The sequence below is a fragment of the Contarinia nasturtii genome, unplaced genomic scaffold, assembly GCF_009176525.2.
Source record: "Contarinia nasturtii isolate CC-2019 unplaced genomic scaffold, AAFC_CNas_1.1 Cnas_scaffold_285, whole genome shotgun sequence".
Taxonomy (NCBI): Eukaryota; Metazoa; Arthropoda; class Insecta; order Diptera; family Cecidomyiidae; genus Contarinia; species Contarinia nasturtii.
In genome coordinates this window covers 6,272,201-6,290,772 of record NW_022197640.1, presented here as the reverse complement: position 1 = coordinate 6,290,772, position 18,572 = coordinate 6,272,201, and the positions used below count along the sequence as shown (strand labels likewise).

The following is an 18,572-nucleotide window of genomic DNA, read 5'->3' as shown; positions in this document are numbered from 1 at the left end:
GCTGGTTTCATAACCTCAAAATATTGCTTTCTTATTATAATCTGAAATTACTTATAGATTGAAAATAGTAAGTTAAACATAATTCAAGCGTTTTTTTTTTAAAAAACAACATGATACGATTAACGCAGTTTAAAAATGTGTCAACATTTTTAAGAAAAAATAGTATAAAATACTATGGGTGAGTATTAGTGTTAAATATAATGTGCTGATTTGACACAAACTGACTATGAAGTTTGCGGTAAACAATATTTATTAAATTATTTGCAACAAAATGATGAAATCAAAAATAATAATTATCAATTGCAATGCACAATGAAAATACTGCAAACTGTACAGTATCAACACGTTTTCAAATATTCAATTGAGAAGTTTTCAACCAAAAACAACAAATTGTTGGAATTTCATTTGGTAAAAAATTGTAATTCAATATGAATTTTAAATTACTTTTAGAACTCATTTATCATCAATAAATCCGGACGATAAATACGATGTGATTGTAATTGGAGGTGGTCATGCTGGAACCGAGGCATGTTCGGCAGCCGCTCGTATGGGTGCGAAAACAAGATCTATTCCATTAGATGTTGACCATTTTTCATTAATTCCATTTTTTTCTTCTTATCATCACTAGGTGCAAAAACATTACTATTGACGCATAAATTCAGTACGATAGGTGAAATGTCGTGCAATCCATCATTTGGCGGTATTGGAAAAGGGCATTTAATGCGTGAAATTGACGCACTCGATGGAGTTTGTGCGCGTTGCTGTGATATTTCTGGTGTTCAATACAAAGTAAGTATATTCCATAATAATCATCTTATAATGTTCTCTGAAATATTCCAATCAATGTCAATGCAAATTTATCATCTGCGTAGGTGCTGAACCGTAGCAAAGGTCCAGCGGTCTGGGGACCCAGAGCTCAAATCGATAGAGATTTATACAAAAAAGCGGTGCAAAATGAACTTTTAAATACACCAAATTTGGACATCTATTGCTCATCGGTTGAAGACCTACTGTTAAGTGATCTCAATGATAGCGATGAGGATTCTTCCAAAACAGTCAAAAAATGCAATGGAATTTTATTGAAAGATGGCACCAAAATTAATGCTAAAACTGTAATCATTACGACTGGCACATTTTTAAGAGGTCAAATTAATATCGGTTTAGACATACGACCCGCTGGAAGAATTGGCGACGAGCCCGCAATCGGACTTGCTAATAGTTTGGAAGCTTTAAAATTTCGAATGGGTATAATCACATATTCCTATACATTATTTCGATTATTTCCATTTTTTCACCTCAGGTCGCCTTAAAACTGGAACACCGCCCAGAATAAAAAAAGATACCATTGATTATTCGAATTTAATTGTTCAATCGGGAGACAACCCACCAGTTCCATTTTCATTTTTAAATGAACGCGTTTGGATTGATGCCAAGGATCAGGTAACATTTCCTTGAACATAAATTAATTTAAATATTTGCCTAGAAGATCTTAATATTTTTCAGCTAAACTGTTATATGACACATACACCTCCATCAATAGGTGAACTAATCAAAAACAATCTTCATGTCAACTACCATGTCACACAGGATGCAAATGGGCCCCGGTATAATATATTGAGATTTTCATGTGAAATTAAAAATGTACACTTTTTAAATTATAATTCTCTTTGAAGGTATTGTCCATCGATTGAATCGAAGATATTGCGCTTTGGTCATAAACCACATCAAATTTGGCTTGAACCCGAAGGTTTCGACAGTGATTTGATTTATCCACAAGGTTTATCATGTACATTACCTGAAGATCTACAACATAAATTGGTTCGATCGTTGCCTGGACTTGAAAATGCAGTAATGGCACGTCCAGGCTACGGTGTCACATACGATTTCGTAAGATATTCTTTTCTCGCATTAAATAGGCGCTACGAATGATTGATCAATTGATTTATTGTTCTTACGTTTTTTTTTTTTTTTTCAAATTAATTTTAGGTGGATCCAAGAGAAATATACGCAACTTTAGAAACAAAAAAAGTAAAGGGATTATTTTTAGCTGGTCAAATCAATGGGACAACAGGTTATGAAGAAGCCGCAGGTCAAGGAATTATTGCTGGTGCCAATGCAGCTGCTACTGTACAAAATAAAGAACCATTAACACTAAGTAGAACAGAAGCATATATCGGTGTGTTGATTGATGATTTAACACAACTAGGAACAAATGAACCATATCGAATGTTTACAAGTCGTGCCGAATTTCGATTATTACTTCGGCCGGACAATGCTGATTTTCGACTTACTAAAAAAGGGTTTGAAATGGGCCTGGTGTCTAAGAAGCGTTACGAGCACATGTGCGAAACAAAAGAGCGCATTAACAAAGCAATTGGTATTTTAAAATCGATCAAAAAAAATACCTCCGAATGGCGTGAACAATTAGGTAATGAAAAAACACGAGCGCAGGCATATAGATCTGCATACGAAATGCTGACATTTGCAACTGACGATGTTGAAGTACAAAAGGTCGCAAAATTACATCCCGAGCATTTAGATTGGATAAAAGATGATCGATCAGTTTGTGATCGTATCAAGGTTTGTTATGAGTTTCATTTTGTAATGAGGAATTGAATAATTTATCATATGACGTTGTTTTAGATTGAAGCCATGTACGAGCATGCCATTGGTTTACAATCAAGAGCGATCGAAGAAGTTCGTCAAGATGAGGGCCTCATCATTCCCAGTGATATTGATTATTCGACGTAAGTGCATTTTAATTTATTAATATCGCTTTTAGATTTAAATAATGATTATTATGTCTACGACAGTAATGCGCTCAGCCTATCAGTGGAGGAACGTGAGAAATTAGCAATGATCGAACCACAAACAGTAAGCAATTTATGGCAAATTTATTCAATTAACTAATAAATGTGAATAAATTTCAAATGTGTCATTTCAGATTGCGGCCGCAAGCAGAATACAAGGAATTACACCTAGTTCTATTGTTCAACTATTACGATACGTCAAGAGACGAAATCAACGCCAAGCAATTAATTGATTGTAAACATAGTTTTTATATAATAATGGTAGTAATAAAATAAAAAATAAAAAAAAGTATTGTTAAATAATTGTTTATTTATTCTAAGAGACATATGACATAAGGCATAAATTTTCACAAAATGTCAAATCATTAACTGCAAGATAGCAATGTGTTCGAAAGGCAAAAAAAAATGTATCAATTCACCCAACCACTTTTTCTTTGTATTTTGAAGAAAAAAAAAAATACCAAGAACATTTCACAAACAAAATGTGAATCATTTTTTAAATAATTTTCTACTAAAGGGCCTCAAACTGGATGTGTGTGCGACGAAAGACGAGTCATTTTTTCACTTTCTTTCCATAACCATTCAGCGTCGTTATTATTCTTACGAGCTGAAGGGGCCACTTTTTGCTGTTTACAATCAGCAAAATATTGACCGGTAACTTTTTCTAATTCCGGATCGACTGCCAAACGAATTGTTGTTTGTGCACCGGATTTAGCAGTCTTAAAGAAAAAGTACGTGAATGGATCAATCAATTTTTTAATCAATGAATGCACCAAATGTCGACCCAAATCGGTTTTAACGACGCCCGGATGTACGGCATTACATGTGACCCCCGTTCCTTTAAGACGTCTGGCCAACTCTTGCGTAAATAAAATATTTGCCAATTTACTTTGAGAATAAGCTTTAAACTTATTGTAGGACTTTTCACTATTCAAATCGGCGCGATTTATTTCACCATATTTGTGGGCAAGACTTGAGAGCACAATAATTCGACTGGGCGTAGATGATTTCAAAATATCCAACAATAGATTAGTAAGCAAGAAATGTCCTGAAAGAGATTTTCATCAAAAAAATGAATATATAGAAATCACATCGATTCATTATACTATGAAATGGCAGAACCTTTTACAACGATGAAAATTTACCTAAATGATTTACTCCCAGCTGCATTTCAAAACCATCCTTTGTTAAGTTCTTTGGCATCGCCATCACACCGGCATTGTTGATTAAAATATCCAAACGTTTTTCCTCTTGTAAAAATCTGATGGAGAACAACGATGACATGAACATTTATATGAAGAAAAAAGAATGGTACAAAATAAAATCCAACGAAATTATCCATACTTGGCCACAAATTTTCGAATTGAATCCATTGAGGCTAAGTCCAGTTCACGATTAAAAACATTATGGTTTCCTGTCTTGGCAATAATTTCTTGGCGTGTAATTTCGCAACGCTTGTAATCCCGGCATGCCATATGAATATGAGCTCCGCGTTGCGCCAAATCCATAACCGTTTCCTTGCCAATTCCAGTGTTGCAGCCGGTTACAACTATAACTTTTCCATCAATCCGGTCGACGTTGTGAAATTGCCCGCCTTGAATCCATTTTCTAAAAACGAAAATAAAGCATTCATTTGACATGAAATGTATCAATACAAATGTATTTGATGTTAATTGACAGAAAAGAAAAGAGCTATATTTATCCACACGATCTGTGTAGGTCATGGAAAATATTTGAAATTGACATGAAAACGAGAAGTAAATTATAAATAAAAAATCAAAACAAAAACAGTCAATTTTAGTAGAACTAAGACGCAGTGATTTAAAGATAAAACAAGGCTAAATTAAAGATGATTGGCACTTTCACATAACTAATTTTGTCTAATCATTTTGTTTTTTTTTTTTTCACTGGAAAATTACTTCCAAATCAATTGAATATTGAATTTTCAAAAAGTCCGCATCATTTTCAAAGCTAAAAACTTGTTTTAACTCTAAAAACATCCATAAAATCTGTTAATTGCGATAAATGAAAGCCACACATTTGGTTGATGAGATGAATATTCTTGAAATTTTTTTATTTGTATTGCGATCATAAAATATGAGCTCATATATATACAAACGATCGCATGTTCTGTACATCAATTGTTTTCCGTTTGCAAGAATGACGAAAAAATATTGGATATTAATTAGTTGGCTATATATCGCATTGATCGTAATATATATTTATCGTCGAATTTTATATTTGTACGAAAATTTCAAAAATAAATATCGACAATATCCAAGAGAATGTGAGATATAGCTCGCGCGAAAGTGACTTTAATGATGGCATTTATACGCTTGCCAGCCATCCCAAGTCACTTATATGGTTGAGTGGCACGAAATTCGAATGAAAGACTTTCTTTATCGACCCTTCACAATACCCAAAAGCGAATATATTCGGATGCGTATACAAGCGACAGAGAGAAAGCTACTTTGTTGTGGACAACAACGATTTTATTTGTTGAAATGTTACATGATTAAATGAGTCGTGTCTTTCATTGATTTACTACACATACATACCAATGAAATGTGATTTTTTGTAAATTCCCACAACAAAATGAAAATATGCGATATTTTATTTGGATATTTTTAGTCAGCTGAATCTTTTCAGGCAGCTAACGTCAGGTGCTAAAATGAGGTGAAAATAATAGATGTGATTATTATAGGGATTGTAACAGGAGAAGTGTTTTACAACTATCAAAATCACTTCTATTGTTTTCACTCCATTTCAGCGCCTGACGTTAGCTGCCGGCTAACAATATCTCAATTTAATATCTGGAAATTACTAAAAATTTACCAAATATTTTCATTTTACTATTAAATGGTTCACCCAATGCGCTAAATTTTAATTTCCTTAGGCTGGGTTACGAGACCGACATAGTGACGCTAATTGAACGAATGAGTTTAGAAGCTAACTTTATTTAGCGTCTAGCACGTGTTCAGCGAAATATTTACGTTTCAAATGTTTATGAATAGCTTATTTTGAATAGTGGCGCCTTTTGTACCGCACAAGTCGTACACATGTTTCCAAATATATCATCAAAAATTTAATGAAATCGAATATAACAAGTGCACATCAAAGACGTTAAGATTTCAATGTACAGAAAATAAAAAAAAAAATGTGAAAGAATCGCGTAACACCAACGTACCTTAAATAAGTAAGCAGCCCAATACCAAACAAAAAAATAAGAATGAACACCAAAACCAAGAAATGAAGCTCAAAATTATCATCTGCTGGCTTTGGTTCAAATTCAGCGTCGGTCTCATGCATTATGAGTTATTATTGTAATATTACTTCTATTGTTTGAATATGATTGTATGCTCAAGAACGATACACTTTGGTGTAATTTATAAACTGAAACGATATGCTCAATCACGATCGCTTTTGTGGATGTTCACGGACAAGTGCACAATGTATACTAGTCGGACTTAGGAATCGACTGATCCAACCGCAAATAAAAACAAAATCAAACCTACACAGCCACACACACACACACGCATAAACACACTGCCGTTGAATTGATGACGTTATTGACGATGAAATATTATTAGTGAAATGAGAATCGATGAATAGAAAATCGATAAGTTACCTGGCAAAATTTAAAACTCCACTAAGTTTTATTGTATTCATGTTAAACTGGCCAAGCGTTGATGTATCGAGTTGTTGAATGCTATATTACCTTCTCCCTACTCCAAACACTGTAAAACAAAATACGTACATGTGAGATTGTATTGTTTTAATATGCGGTGCTTTGTTTTTGATGCTTTCTACATGCGTACAAATCTTTCTCTTCGTCTTCTCTCTTTCACTGTGTACAGCGTCGAATCACTCACTGATTGTTGTTGAACATTTTTTACTTGGTCAAGTTTTATGGTCATGGTTAATATTACAAACGCACACAGTCGCACCAATGATACACACGTATTTTACTGATCACACAGACTATGTGTTGAATTTATCAAACTGATATATAAAAAATATCTGCCAATTATCATGCGCTCACTGTTTTTGTATGAGAGTTCAACATTTTCATGAACGAATGATGATAATAGTAAGATTATTTTATAAAATAACTTCAATTGGATAAATTCAGCTCTTGACAGCCATTTAAAATGAAGCACATAATATGATCGATCATAAAAGAAAACAACACAATACCGTATCAATCAACTCCAATGAGACAATAAACTCGAATTCACAGAGATTTTGCCTTTTCGATAGAATTCCACATAATTCACAATAATTTCAATTTATTTCATACATACCCTTTTTATTCCTTAACTTTTCGTGTTATTTTTCTTAAGATTTAAGTCGTCAGATTTGTCCAAAAACTAATTTCTATTTCACATTACCGTTGCTGCCGCAAAGTAGCAATGGGACCAAGTGTTGTAGCAAACAAAACTACTACATTCCAAATGGCATTCATGCTACGTTGAACGCAGTTTGTTTTGGTGTGACGTCTTATACGAAAGACTTTTACATTTATCTTTCGCCGTTTTATGTATTATCATTCATGCTATACAGTGGCTCACAACATTTTTCTTCACCTTGCAGCTTTCATACTCATTTTTCCATTTGAAACACATATACCTACATACGAACCCAGTATCAACAATGACAATACGTACAGCATTGGATTTAGAAGATTTAAAACTTATTGACAGCGCTTCCATATGCAAGTGTAAACTTAAATCGCTTCGAGAATTTATTTGCATTGAATAATATCAGAAAATACGCGATTGTTTTCTGTTCAATTCACATTTTGACATATGATTTATCCGACATCCGAGCACTGTTTGTATTTTTAATGTAAATGTTTGTATGACTTTATTAACAGAAACAGATTTTATTTTTATATTATTCTTGATTATTATTCAAGCGATTATTTTCCATTTTGATTTAATTACCTTTTAGTACATTCAAAACGTAAACATTAAATACAATGTAAATTGTAATTGTCAAACGCAATTAAATTGAACAAAAGTTATGTCTCGTTGATCAAATATTCTAGTTTTGTTGTCAACATTCAATAGAAATAAATTGCATGATCATGTCATGTCTCGAGATATTATCAAACATCAATGCTTTGTCAATTAGTTATTCCAATCAGCTATATTAAAAAAAATATTTAACAGATTGTAAGGCTCTTCACTTCATTTGCATTCATCAAGTGTATTTGTTAAATTTTATTTTAATGCCGTCGGTGACATTCGTTCTATCAGAAGCATTGCCAGTCTAAAAAAAAACCAAAATAATTGGTTCAATATTAATATATCTATTAGCGACTTTTCGCTCGCTTCGCTCGCGCGCACTATACTGGAAAGAAATATTGGACGGTCCTTACCCCTTATTATTATCGAAAGTATTATTGCTTTTTTATAGTTTTTTGGGAAAATAGAAATTTGTTTTTATTTTTGTATAACAAGTCGAATTTTTCGTTCCGGTATACATTGGCGAATGATAAATAAACAATTTCAAGGTGAAAGTATTCTTTCATGATGTCCGACCTCATCATGTCATGGTTTTTTTTTTTCATTTTGAAATTGGAACGAAAAATTCGACTTGCTACGTGTACATATACAAAAATGAAAACAAATTTCTATTTTCCCAAAATATTATTTGTATGGCTTAGCAAAAAAAAGTAATAATACTTTCGATAATGTTAAGGAAAATATGTTTTTTAGTTTTTGGATGTGAAGCGACGGAGAGCGAGTGTATAATTAAGCATCAATTTTCGTTTCAATTACAAAACGGGGGAAGGAATTAATATCTACATCATTTTAAAGAATTGGTGTGTGGATTAAAGTTGCGAACTATTGCGATCGTCTGTACGCAGCGCATAGCTTCTGACCAGGGGTTCGAGGGGTTGGATCTAGTGGTACTGAATTACAAATGATATTGTAAAATTATGATGATACATTCAATCTGTCATAAAACGGTGAAATTAATAAATAAATTGAATAAATACAACACAAAAATTCTAATTAAACATCGTTTTTATTGTGTCAAATAGAAACATAAGGACGAACAAATTGTATTAAATTAATCTTTTCTCGATGTGATTAAACATCTGTTTTTATTTATATTTTACATATCTGTTTGCTTGTTGTAACTATTTCTATCGTTGTTTGACTGTTAGACAAAAAAAAATGAAAGAAACAAATAAATTTTTACTCGAATCCATACAATGTTGCTAGCTAGCTATTTATATCAGCTATTTACCGCATCTTTTCGCTTGGACGCTTTGTTTGTTGCACATAACAATGGTCTCACTGTTTGAAATTTTTTAACATTTTAAGTCATTTCAAAACAATGACACCATTGTTATGTCGAGTATACGCAGCGTAATGCATTAAATAGCAGCTATCCATATATCCATATAGCATTAGGTGAATAAATAGCTAGCGAGCAACATTGTATGTTCGAATCACAAAATGATATTAAAATGAGACACAATTGATTGCCCGAGAATTAATGTGAGATTTCTGCTAAAATTTTATTGAAATGTAACACTGCTATACAAAAAGTGATGATTAGTTAGTATTTTTTGTATTTTGTGTTACATTTTATTAAAATTCATTTATTCTCTGACATTCAATTCTGTTATTGAAATTAACTTTCAATTGCAGAATTCACCTTTTCATTGGTTTTAGATTTTTTTTTGTCTCTTTTAAATGGATGAAAACATTCAAAATTCCAAAAAGCGAATGAAAATGAAAATGATAAGAACAAGATGACTTTGTAAAAGCCAATATTTCACTCTATTAACTCTTTGTAATTAGCAACTTGCAATTTGATTTGAGAGTCATCTATTGTAAGCAATCTATGTGATTAGGTTGTATTTAAGATATGTGAATTACCTACTCATTCTATTTATGTATTAGAAACAGAATTGTTGTTATATGTTGTATAGGTAAATAGTTTTGCATTTCAAAGTGAACTTAGCGTGAGTGTCTTTGAATGTTTCAGCGGTAATTACAATTTTAAGCCCTTTCAACTTAACTTGATTGTGGATATCGGTTTTCAAATAAACAAGTTTATTCGCATGAAATACGACGCTTCGACGAAATTTCGATATATCATGATGCTATTCCATTTGGTTGTGTGTGTATATATGTTTGTGTTAACTAATGCTATAAGAAATCTGTCGCCGTGTTCACAGACAACATATGGGATAAACGGTGGATTTTCTACAAAAAAAAACAATATCCCTTATAACTAATTATTTCCTTCTTTTTCTCTTTTTTTCAGAAGGTACAATCGCAAAAGTGTAAATATTCTTCTTTTTTTTCTCAATTTTTTGTGTATTCACACACTCGTAATAAATATTTTACTAAGCGTTGGTACTCTTTATGATTCGAAAATGCATGCACATTTATTTAATTACACTTAAATATTAAATTTAAAGCTATGTAAGATTGATAATTCATTTTTGTTTAGAATACAAACATCAGAATATTGATATGTTGAACAAATTTTTTTTCACTTCATTTCTTCTTATTTCAAGAAGACAACGGAAAAGTATGATACAATACGAAAAAAAGTCGTTGAATTCAAAAATATCAGAAAGTTTTTTTTCGATTGTTAAATGCTCTGAAACTAAATGGTCTAACTTACAATTTGTATCTATATGAGTAAACACTAAACATTCAATTCACGATACACTTAACAATAGAATTGTTTCGAATTGTGGATGATTAGATCAGATCAAAAACTCCAGAGTCCTTTAAACACGCCAACAAAAAACATCATAGCTATGTTTATGTTTTACATAATGATGCAGTGGACCAAAATGAATGTTTTTATGAAAAAGTTTTGCGTCATCAACATCGTTGGTCTGACTCTATCAATAGTACTTTCTGCAAAAAAAACCTCCATGCAATGACTTATGAGAATCTTTCGCCCTTTAATAGTTTGTTTGTTATTTTTTTCTATCTGCTTTTAGGAAGAAACATCACAAAATGAAAACTGTTTGGGAAAGAGTGAAAAACTTAATGTGTGTATATTTGAAAAGTATGTTCGAAATCATTCATTTCCGTATCCTATTAAATAGAGTTAAAATATGTATTTTTAATGAGTCAAATTCAATGCAAGAAAGTAACAGGAACACAAATAATGACGGAACAATCAGTAAAATCGTCCGTTCCGCACATACATAGCAAAAATTGGTTCAATCTTTTTGTACCAGCGTTTTTTGTTTTCTACAATATTTCAACCATCATGACCGGGAGAAGTGAAATTTTCAAAGCTCCATCTAGTTACATTGTAGAAATGCTTACGTAAAGACATGGACAAGCATCATTTTACGATGTGAACTGCTGAAAATTTTCAAATGAAATACAGTAAAATAATTTGATTTGAATGATTTGAAGATTTTAATTTGAGAAAATTCAAATCAAATCATTTTTTTATTGATTTCTTTTAATAATTTGATTTGAAACATAAACTTCAAATCAAATTATTTCACTGATTTTATTTTAATCATTGATTTGTTGATTTTCAATCGATTGATCTCAAATCAGAAAAGTTTTTGAGATGAATAACATTCAAATGTGCAACAATATTCATAAAAACGACAACGTTTCTAGGTGGCGCATTCTCGAGTGTGATTCTCACTGACAATGTAAATAGCACAGGCACTCATGATATGGATGCAATAATTGGTTATAAGTTCATGAGAGAAATGCTAGATTTCTGACAGAAAAAACGCTTGTGTCAAAAATGTGAACGTTTTTCCTCTGTGCATTTGATGAAACAAAAATAAAACATTTCTTTTTTTATGAATACAAAATGTAATATAGCAAAATTTGTTTCCATGCAAATCAGAAATAGACAAAAATAAATCATATTTTTGTTTCAATTTCATATCATACACGACGTATGCGTTTGATCTGCAGAAAAGCAAACAAGCCAAAATGATAACATTTAATGACGACAACAAAAATTAAGGAAATCCTCATTTATCTTCATTTTATCCATAATCATTTCCACTGACTATATAAATAAACGACACACTATTGTCTACGTTAATTTTTATCTTAGTGTGTTTTTAGTATATATATATATGCCTTTTTATCTTTTAACTAATGGTAGTGATGTTCAATATTAATTCCATTTTACTATTAGAGCCATTGTTTTACTAAGTAGATACTTTTTTTTTATTTAAAATACTCGAGAGTAGTCATTGTCAATGAATTTTGTTATCACCATCTAAAGTCTACATTGAAATTATTTTAAATTCTTAAACAATAAGTATTGTATTAAACACAATGTGTCTGCTTGAAATGTACACTTATGTTTGAACAAGTAAAGTAATCTTAAGTATTGAATCGAAGAATTTCCCTCCATTTTTCTTTTACACTTTTTTGTTTAAATCGTGTTTTTTTTGTAAATTATTATTTTGTATTATTTCATTTTCCATTAAAAATGCTCATCAGAGTTGCGTTTTTCACACTGGTGGTGCGTGCACATAGTAGACATCGCACTCACAAACTGTTTATATAGAAATTTGACATTTCAAATATCAGTTTTGAATTTTTCGACAACTGCGAAACTTCTATGTAAATGTGTGTGCGAAGTCTACTATGTGCGCGCACCTCCAGTGTAAAATACGCAACTCTGATGTTCATTCAAACAATTAAAATGTTTTATTTACTGTCTTTATGCTACTTTCTTCTATTTTTTTTTAATGTGTATTTTCTAATCGATAGTGTGACAAAAGCACTCAACTTACATGGGAAGAACATTTTTGGTTGAAAATGCTTTCATCTTCGTTGCTCATTAAAACATTGTAATATCATGCGTTGAATCGAAATTGTGTAATGCCTTTAACGATAATAACTCAACCGTACCGAGGTTGTCTGGTTCATAAGCTTTTATTTTTGCTGCTATGCGCATTTCAGCAATTTATACAATGAAGTGCGAAGAGAAAAAAAATTCGAAAAGCACGTTCAAATCCACAATTTGGCGCTTGCAATGCAAAAACTTTTTGCCAAAAAGTCTTTATTAAAGATAAATTTGCTTGCGCTTTATATGTGCGTTGATTAGACCGCATTTGTTGCTCTCTTTTTTCGCATTTCTTCCTTTTTCAAACACTTACGAAGTTGAAAGCGGCAGGCCGTACGACTTGTTACTCCGATGAAAATTCCACACAAACAGGATTCTATGTAGCTGGATTATTTATCATAATACTAGAATCACAATCTCAAAAACAATAAATAATGTAATAAGACATAATCTCTTAATATAATTAAAAATACGATTTCTTATTTGGTTTTGTCTGCCGTTAGAATTGTTGTATCTGCTGCTATTGTTGCTGTTGTTGATGTTGTGTAAGTTTAATTTAGTCATTGGTCAAACAATATGCTCATTTTTCGATTGTTGGTTTTGATTTGAATACGTTAAATCGATTGATTCATTGCTCAGTTTTTGTTGTACTTGTGTATGTTTTGTTGGACCCGTTATCGATGTATGATGATATTGTAACTTCGATGTATCTTTGATTTGAGCAGTGGTTTCGGGTGTTTTACCACCACATCCACCCGTGCCAATTAATGGAATCGGTACGTTTGCCGTTACACTGCATTGAGATTGAATGTTTCGAGACTTTATCAACGGTGGATTTTTAATCGATTGTGAAAATGCAAATCCACGACGTAAGATCGCTCTGAATTTTTTTTATTTTTTTTTTTTAATTCGTTTTCAAATATTCCGTTTATGCCAAATGTTTTTTTTAGGGGAGAAAATGAAAAATTGAAAATAGAATAATGATATTAGTATGTGATAGAAAACGTAAGCACCCAAACATAAAACAAAATGCAAAATTTGTGTATCGATTGATGCAAGAATGAGTAGAAAATAAAATCAATGAAACAAAACAATGCCACACCATAAATGATAAGTCTCTTGGGATGGAAATGGAATTGAATCAATGTGACTGAAAATGGATGGATGAGTGGATGGGGAATGGTATTCCGAAAGTGAATATGTGTTATGTTGTGGGCGCGATCAGTGTCACTGGAAGAAATTCAATTGTTTTTTATTTGCTGTTTTTACCGTGTTGGAGATGGGGGTGGGTAGCTTATTCCTCTTTGGCTGGGCGACAACAAATTCGAATGTCCGGATGATGTACCAGGCACAAGCAGCGTATTGTTTGCAGATGTTTGTGATACATTCAAATTCAAATTGGGTAAACTTTGGCCCAAATGAACGAATGGCTGAATGAGCAACGTATTCGGTGTTGTGCCTCTATATTTTGTGCTTGGTGTATATTGTAATAGTTTTTTTGATGTTGTTGGTACATTTGATCCTCCTTGCACGACTGTGGCTGAACCCATTTGCATACTTTCATCACTTGATAATGAGCTTGCCTTTTCATAATCCATTGAAATATTACGCGAATCGTTCAACTCCACCGAGCCACTGTGAAAAAAAGGAGAGAGAAAGACGCAATTGTATGTGTATGTTCGTTGGAAACGAAAATAGTGATTATTAAAATAAAATTATGGGCCCGAGCTCTGGATGAATAAATAATTCGAGGTTTAAATTGTGGTTGAAAGAATAATTTGTAAGCCAAAAAAAGAATACAGACACACCAGAGAGAATAAACTTTAATGACGCATACTTTGGTATCATGACATATTACATTTGTGCGGTTTGTATTCGGATTTCTTTTTATTTATTTCGGAAGCAATAAATGTTTATGTTTAACGGATATTAATGGTGCACGTTGAATTTGCATCGTCATCAAAGAGCCACATTTGCCCGAATCTTTTTTTTTTTGTTTCGTTGGGTTTTTTTTCTTCTCACAAAATTCATCATATCTGAAAATTCATTACAACGATTTCACAAAGGCGAATTCGGTTGCATAAAAGCACCACAATTTTATACATAAATTTATAATTTTAAATTTATTCAATTGAATGTTTAAACCTCGAACCATCATGCTCATATCAGATTAAATGTGTGATATTGTGCGTAAGGATCTCATGCGTCTTCAACAATTGAGAAATACTTCTATACTATACCTGTGACTATTATTCAGACTGGATAGTCGACTTCCCATTGTGCTGTTCAATGGTGACTTTCGGACGCCTAGAGTTTCCGTGCTGTATCTAATATTGTAACTATCAAATGGTGAGCTTTGTTTCAGTCTTGAATAAATGTGTTTTGTTTTTGTTAAAGCGTCGAACCAATTCTGCGTATCCGACCGTAACCATTGTGTTTTGTATTTGATTGATTGAAAGTAAAATGCAAATGAATTAAAGCCACTGAATAATAATAAGATAACAAACAAACAAATTTATTTGAAAAAAAAAAAAAAACGATTTTTTTACCCGCGCTACATCGGAGCAGTGAAGTGTAAATGCGGATATGGCCAGATCCCATTCGTTCAAATAAATTAAGTATAAAGTGCTGTCTTTTATTTGTATTTTCAATCTATCCGTAAAATATGGCTGTCGAATAACCTTTTTTTTTTGTAAACAGCACAGGAAAAAAATCACAAAAGAGAAGAAATGTGAAAAAAATGGAAGAAATTTGACATATTATTTTAGTTGAAATCTGTGTGGATGAATAAAAGTTTGACACTTCAATATGGTAATTTGCAAGCGTGTTTAATATGTGCAAGTTGAGCGTAAACATGTCTGTATAAGTTCAACTATGTGTGTGATGATACTTCAGAATGTACGACATTGATAAAGAATAGAATATGGCACATTTATTTGGAAAATGAGTCAGATCATAAACATTAAAAATGCATGGACACGAAACGATGCTTTTAAAATATTTCATATTCGCTCAGTTTTATGCCGACTATTTGTTTTGTTGTTGTATATATTTTTCTTTCTTGTCTTCGTCATCATTTTGATGGATTTTTTTTTGCCGTTCGAATGGTTCATAGACTTCAAGCGTCTTGACGTGTTGGGTATTTTCATATTTTTTTCTGTCGTTTTTATTGACGGCATTTTATCCACTTTTTTCAGTTATTTATTGGCCGACATTGTCCAATTTATTGGTTTTATTTATGTATTATATACGATATTTCCGATGTTTTCACTTACAAATAAATGCAAATACTGCGTTTGTTCAATATATTCATCAATATCCAAAATAAAAATATCAATAAACTTCATGCTGTTATGCGTGAGATTTATGTGTGTGTTTGTGTGTGGATGGAAGCATTGAAATGTGAGTAATTGAAACAAGAATTTACCTTCAAATTGCCCATTCCTTTCTTTTTGCAGATTAACAGCAAATCTGTTAGCAGGAAACAATGGACGTCAACCTAGTTGAATTGACACTAAATCGGTTATTTGAAGTGTACATGTGAACGTGTTGATGCGTGTATTATTATATTTTTGTTTACATTTACATCAAATCATGTTCGGCAATGAAATGTGTAATGTCCACAAAATATATTACAAATCGTCAACACAATTTGATGACTTAACTCTACATCATATAGCTATATACAATCAATAATGTAATGAATTTTGAATCAAACGTGCTCATTTCATTAGTTATGTATCAACAATTACTATTAGTGAACATGCTTTTCAATGTAATCAAATAGAAAGGATTTCTGTCATTTAACATTTCTGCTCTTATGATTGATTGTTTTTTTTTTTTTTTTTTTGAATTTCGGTGATTTATTCAACAAAATGAGCAAAAAATTGAAAGTTTGCTTTAAAAATTTCTATAGATATACATTTTAGCAATGAAAGGACAATAACTATAACATGTACTTTTAATGTCAAAATTTTAAAGTAACATTGCCATGACATTGGTGATAGTAATTTGAAACATACTTCGTAATTCACTCTCAGTTCACTATAACTAACTCTATCTAGTGTTTAATAAACACTGTTTATTCTATTACATGCCCACTATAACGTACAAGTGCATTCATGATACATCGTTCAAATGAATTTAAAAATCCTGCCGTTAGTTAGTGTCGGCACCATTTAGCTCTTTAGTAGGAAATTCATTGCTATGATATAAATCACATCAAAATCAATGGTATTCTATCTACGTTCTCGACACGTTGTCGAAACTCATTGCAATTAACCAAGCGACTTCTTGAATTTCTCACAATCACATTAGTTTCATAAAATGAGGTTAATATAATTGATTTTAGTATGAATTTGTTACATTTCTTCAACTACCTAATGTTTTTTATAACTCTGAGAAAATGTTTTAGTTTTTGGAATTTTCATTAAATGACATGAACAAAATGTCTAAATGATTTCTTAATTGTAATAGTTTCAAAACCGTATGATTTCATATAAAACAAACGAACCTTAGTTGTGCTATCTTTGTACCGTAAATCACCTTCCATAAATAAATGACGTCCATTTGGTTGTGCAACACCAATCATCGGTCCACAAAGGTCAAACATCGTACAATGTTGTTTCAATAACTTCTCCATGTTCTCATTATTAGTGTCCTGGAAAAAGATAATCACAAATAAATTAGATCTTAAACGAGAAATGCACTAAAGTTAAATTGTATCAAGAACACATACATAAACACACATTATAGAATTACTATGACCGGTAATTGATTAATTAAATAAGAATTGACTTAATTGGTGAACAGAATCGTTGGAATCTTACGCATTTTGTGGAGACGATAAACTTTAATGTGAAACAAATGCATAAAATGAGCAGGCAAAACCGATACCGCTTTATTTTTTGTTTGCCGTAGGTATGTTCACAAGGAATAGAGAGAGAGAGAGAGAGAGAGAGAGAGAGAGAGAGAGAGAGAGAGAGTGAAAGAAGAGGGGGCTGGTTGGTTACGAAATTGTTATGGAAACATCTCATGAAAAATCTATTTTATTGCCCGCAAAGTGCACAATCTCGAGTTCAAAGAATTTTTGATAATAAATTGTCATCGTAAAATCTTTTATTCTTTTCTAATCTTGTGATGTAATAAACAATTGCGAAATACCTAAATTGCTATTTATAGAAGCTTTCAATCCGAAAAAAATCACATGTATTTTGATGTATTATCTATCTTTATTTTACATTCCATGAAAATGGCATTCATAGAAGATAATAAAATAGGTAATTGTAATAATGCCCATGACAAAGCTCTCAAAAAAACACTTCATAATTACTTTTCCCACGAGAAGCCATTTTATTTCATAGATTTTTGTCAGTTAGAAACGCACGTTTTTTTATTAAAATAGGAATAAATATTTCCATGGTACACAAAATGGTATTTATAATGGGCATGTGTGTGGGCCTAAATCCAACAATTGGTTGTGTATCACAAAAAGGCTTACAAGTCCTTACCGCAAAGCAAAATAAAACATTGAAAATACATTTTATGATAATATTAATTTGGAGTCATGACGGTTGATCACGGTTAAATACTGATAAAAAAAACGAACCAACGCAGTATAGCTGGAACAATGTTCCGCAATTTATCCCTTTGAGTTAAGGGCAAATGTCAACAGCAGTTAGCTTTCACAGAAAGTTGAAAATGTCACAACTTGATACGTATAATATGGATCTGTTTGAGTTTTTTTTGCCATCATTAGTTGTGGGGGGGGTGGGGGCGAAAACGCAAAAGACATTTTTCAAACTAAATTACAAAAGCAATTGTTGCGGATATGTATCAAAGAGACGATTTATTACGGTAAGTATGCGTGTATTGTGATGGAATTTTTATTATATCGGCATGCCGATTATGGCAGCTGTATTAGTACTGTCTTAACAT

General features: G+C 31.8%; 3 protein-coding genes across 8 annotated transcripts in view; 1 reads left to right on the top strand and 2 right to left on the bottom strand.

Moving 5' to 3' along the window:
* Positions 1-23: 23 nt before the first annotated feature.
* On the top strand, positions 24-3,092 carry LOC116337524 (protein MTO1 homolog, mitochondrial). The gene is made up of 11 exons (XM_031762162.1): positions 24-178; positions 451-551; positions 629-789; positions 873-1,245; positions 1,301-1,440; positions 1,504-1,604; positions 1,674-1,887; positions 1,987-2,580; positions 2,644-2,747; positions 2,814-2,874; positions 2,945-3,092. The coding sequence occupies exons 1-11, from the start codon at positions 111-113 to the stop codon at positions 3,041-3,043; spliced, it is 2,016 nt and encodes a 671-aa protein (XP_031618022.1). The 5' UTR covers positions 24-110; the 3' UTR covers positions 3,044-3,092.
* A 116-nt stretch (positions 3,093-3,208) lies between these two features.
* Positions 3,209-7,252, bottom strand: LOC116337547 (retinol dehydrogenase 14-like). Of its 2 annotated transcripts, XM_031762205.1 has the most exons (5): positions 7,115-7,252; positions 6,439-6,547; positions 4,155-4,418; positions 3,956-4,071; positions 3,209-3,858 (listed from the first exon to the last, which is right to left on the bottom strand). In XM_031762205.1, exons 2-5 carry the CDS (start codon positions 6,477-6,479, stop codon positions 3,332-3,334), a joined length of 948 nt encoding a protein of 315 aa, XP_031618065.1. In that variant the 5' UTR covers positions 6,480-6,547; positions 7,115-7,252; the 3' UTR covers positions 3,209-3,331. The 2 variants fall into 2 exon arrangements, with proteins under 2 accessions (XP_031618065.1, XP_031618064.1); XM_031762204.1 differs by lacking the exons at positions 6,439-6,547; positions 7,115-7,252 and adding an exon at positions 5,998-6,365.
* Positions 7,253-11,346: 4,094 nt separating this feature from the next.
* Positions 11,347-18,572, bottom strand: part of LOC116337511 (pleckstrin homology domain-containing family G member 5-like) — a 42,544-nt gene continuing 35,318 nt past the window's right edge. For 4 of the 5 annotated variants that reach the window (XM_031762131.1, XM_031762135.1, XM_031762132.1 and 1 more), the window contains exons 15-20: positions 17,149-17,295; positions 16,063-16,134; positions 15,185-15,316; positions 14,876-15,045; positions 13,905-14,270; positions 11,352-13,515 (exon numbers count right to left, since the gene is read on the bottom strand). In XM_031762131.1, coding sequence (XP_031617991.1) covers positions 13,203-13,515; positions 13,905-14,270; positions 14,876-15,045; positions 15,185-15,316; positions 16,063-16,134; positions 17,149-17,295 — 1,200 coding nt within the window. In that variant the 3' untranslated portion in view covers positions 11,352-13,202. Of the gene's footprint in view, positions 13,516-13,904; positions 14,271-14,875; positions 15,046-15,184; positions 15,317-16,062; positions 16,135-17,148; positions 17,296-18,572 lie in introns of all 5 variants that reach the window. The other variant, XM_031762130.1, reaches the window with a different exon arrangement.

What these genes read in the sequence shown, in the direction of transcription:
- LOC116337524 (XM_031762162.1), top strand. Translation starts at nt 111, where the DNA reads ATGATACGATTAACGCAGTTTAAAAATGTGTCAACATTTTTAAGAAAA. An exon ending in TTCGGCAGCCGCTCGTATGG is followed by an intron (nt 552 to 628) that starts GTGCGAAAACAA and finishes TATCATCACTAG; the next exon opens with GTGCAAAAACATTACTATTG. An exon ending in AGTGATATTGATTATTCGAC is followed by an intron (nt 2,748 to 2,813) that starts GTAAGTGCATTT and finishes TGTCTACGACAG; the next exon opens with TAATGCGCTCAGCCTATCAG.
- LOC116337547 (XM_031762204.1), bottom strand. Translation starts at nt 6,119, where the DNA reads ATGCATGAGACCGACGCTGAATTTGAACCAAAGCCAGCAGATGATAAT. An exon ending in GGGCTGCTTACTTATTTAAG is followed by an intron (nt 4,419 to 5,997) that starts GTACGTTGGTGT and finishes TTTCGTTTTTAG; the next exon opens with AAAATGGATTCAAGGCGGGC. An exon ending in ATTCGAAAATTTGTGGCCAA is followed by an intron (nt 4,072 to 4,154) that starts GTATGGATAATT and finishes GTTCTCCATCAG; the next exon opens with ATTTTTACAAGAGGAAAAAC.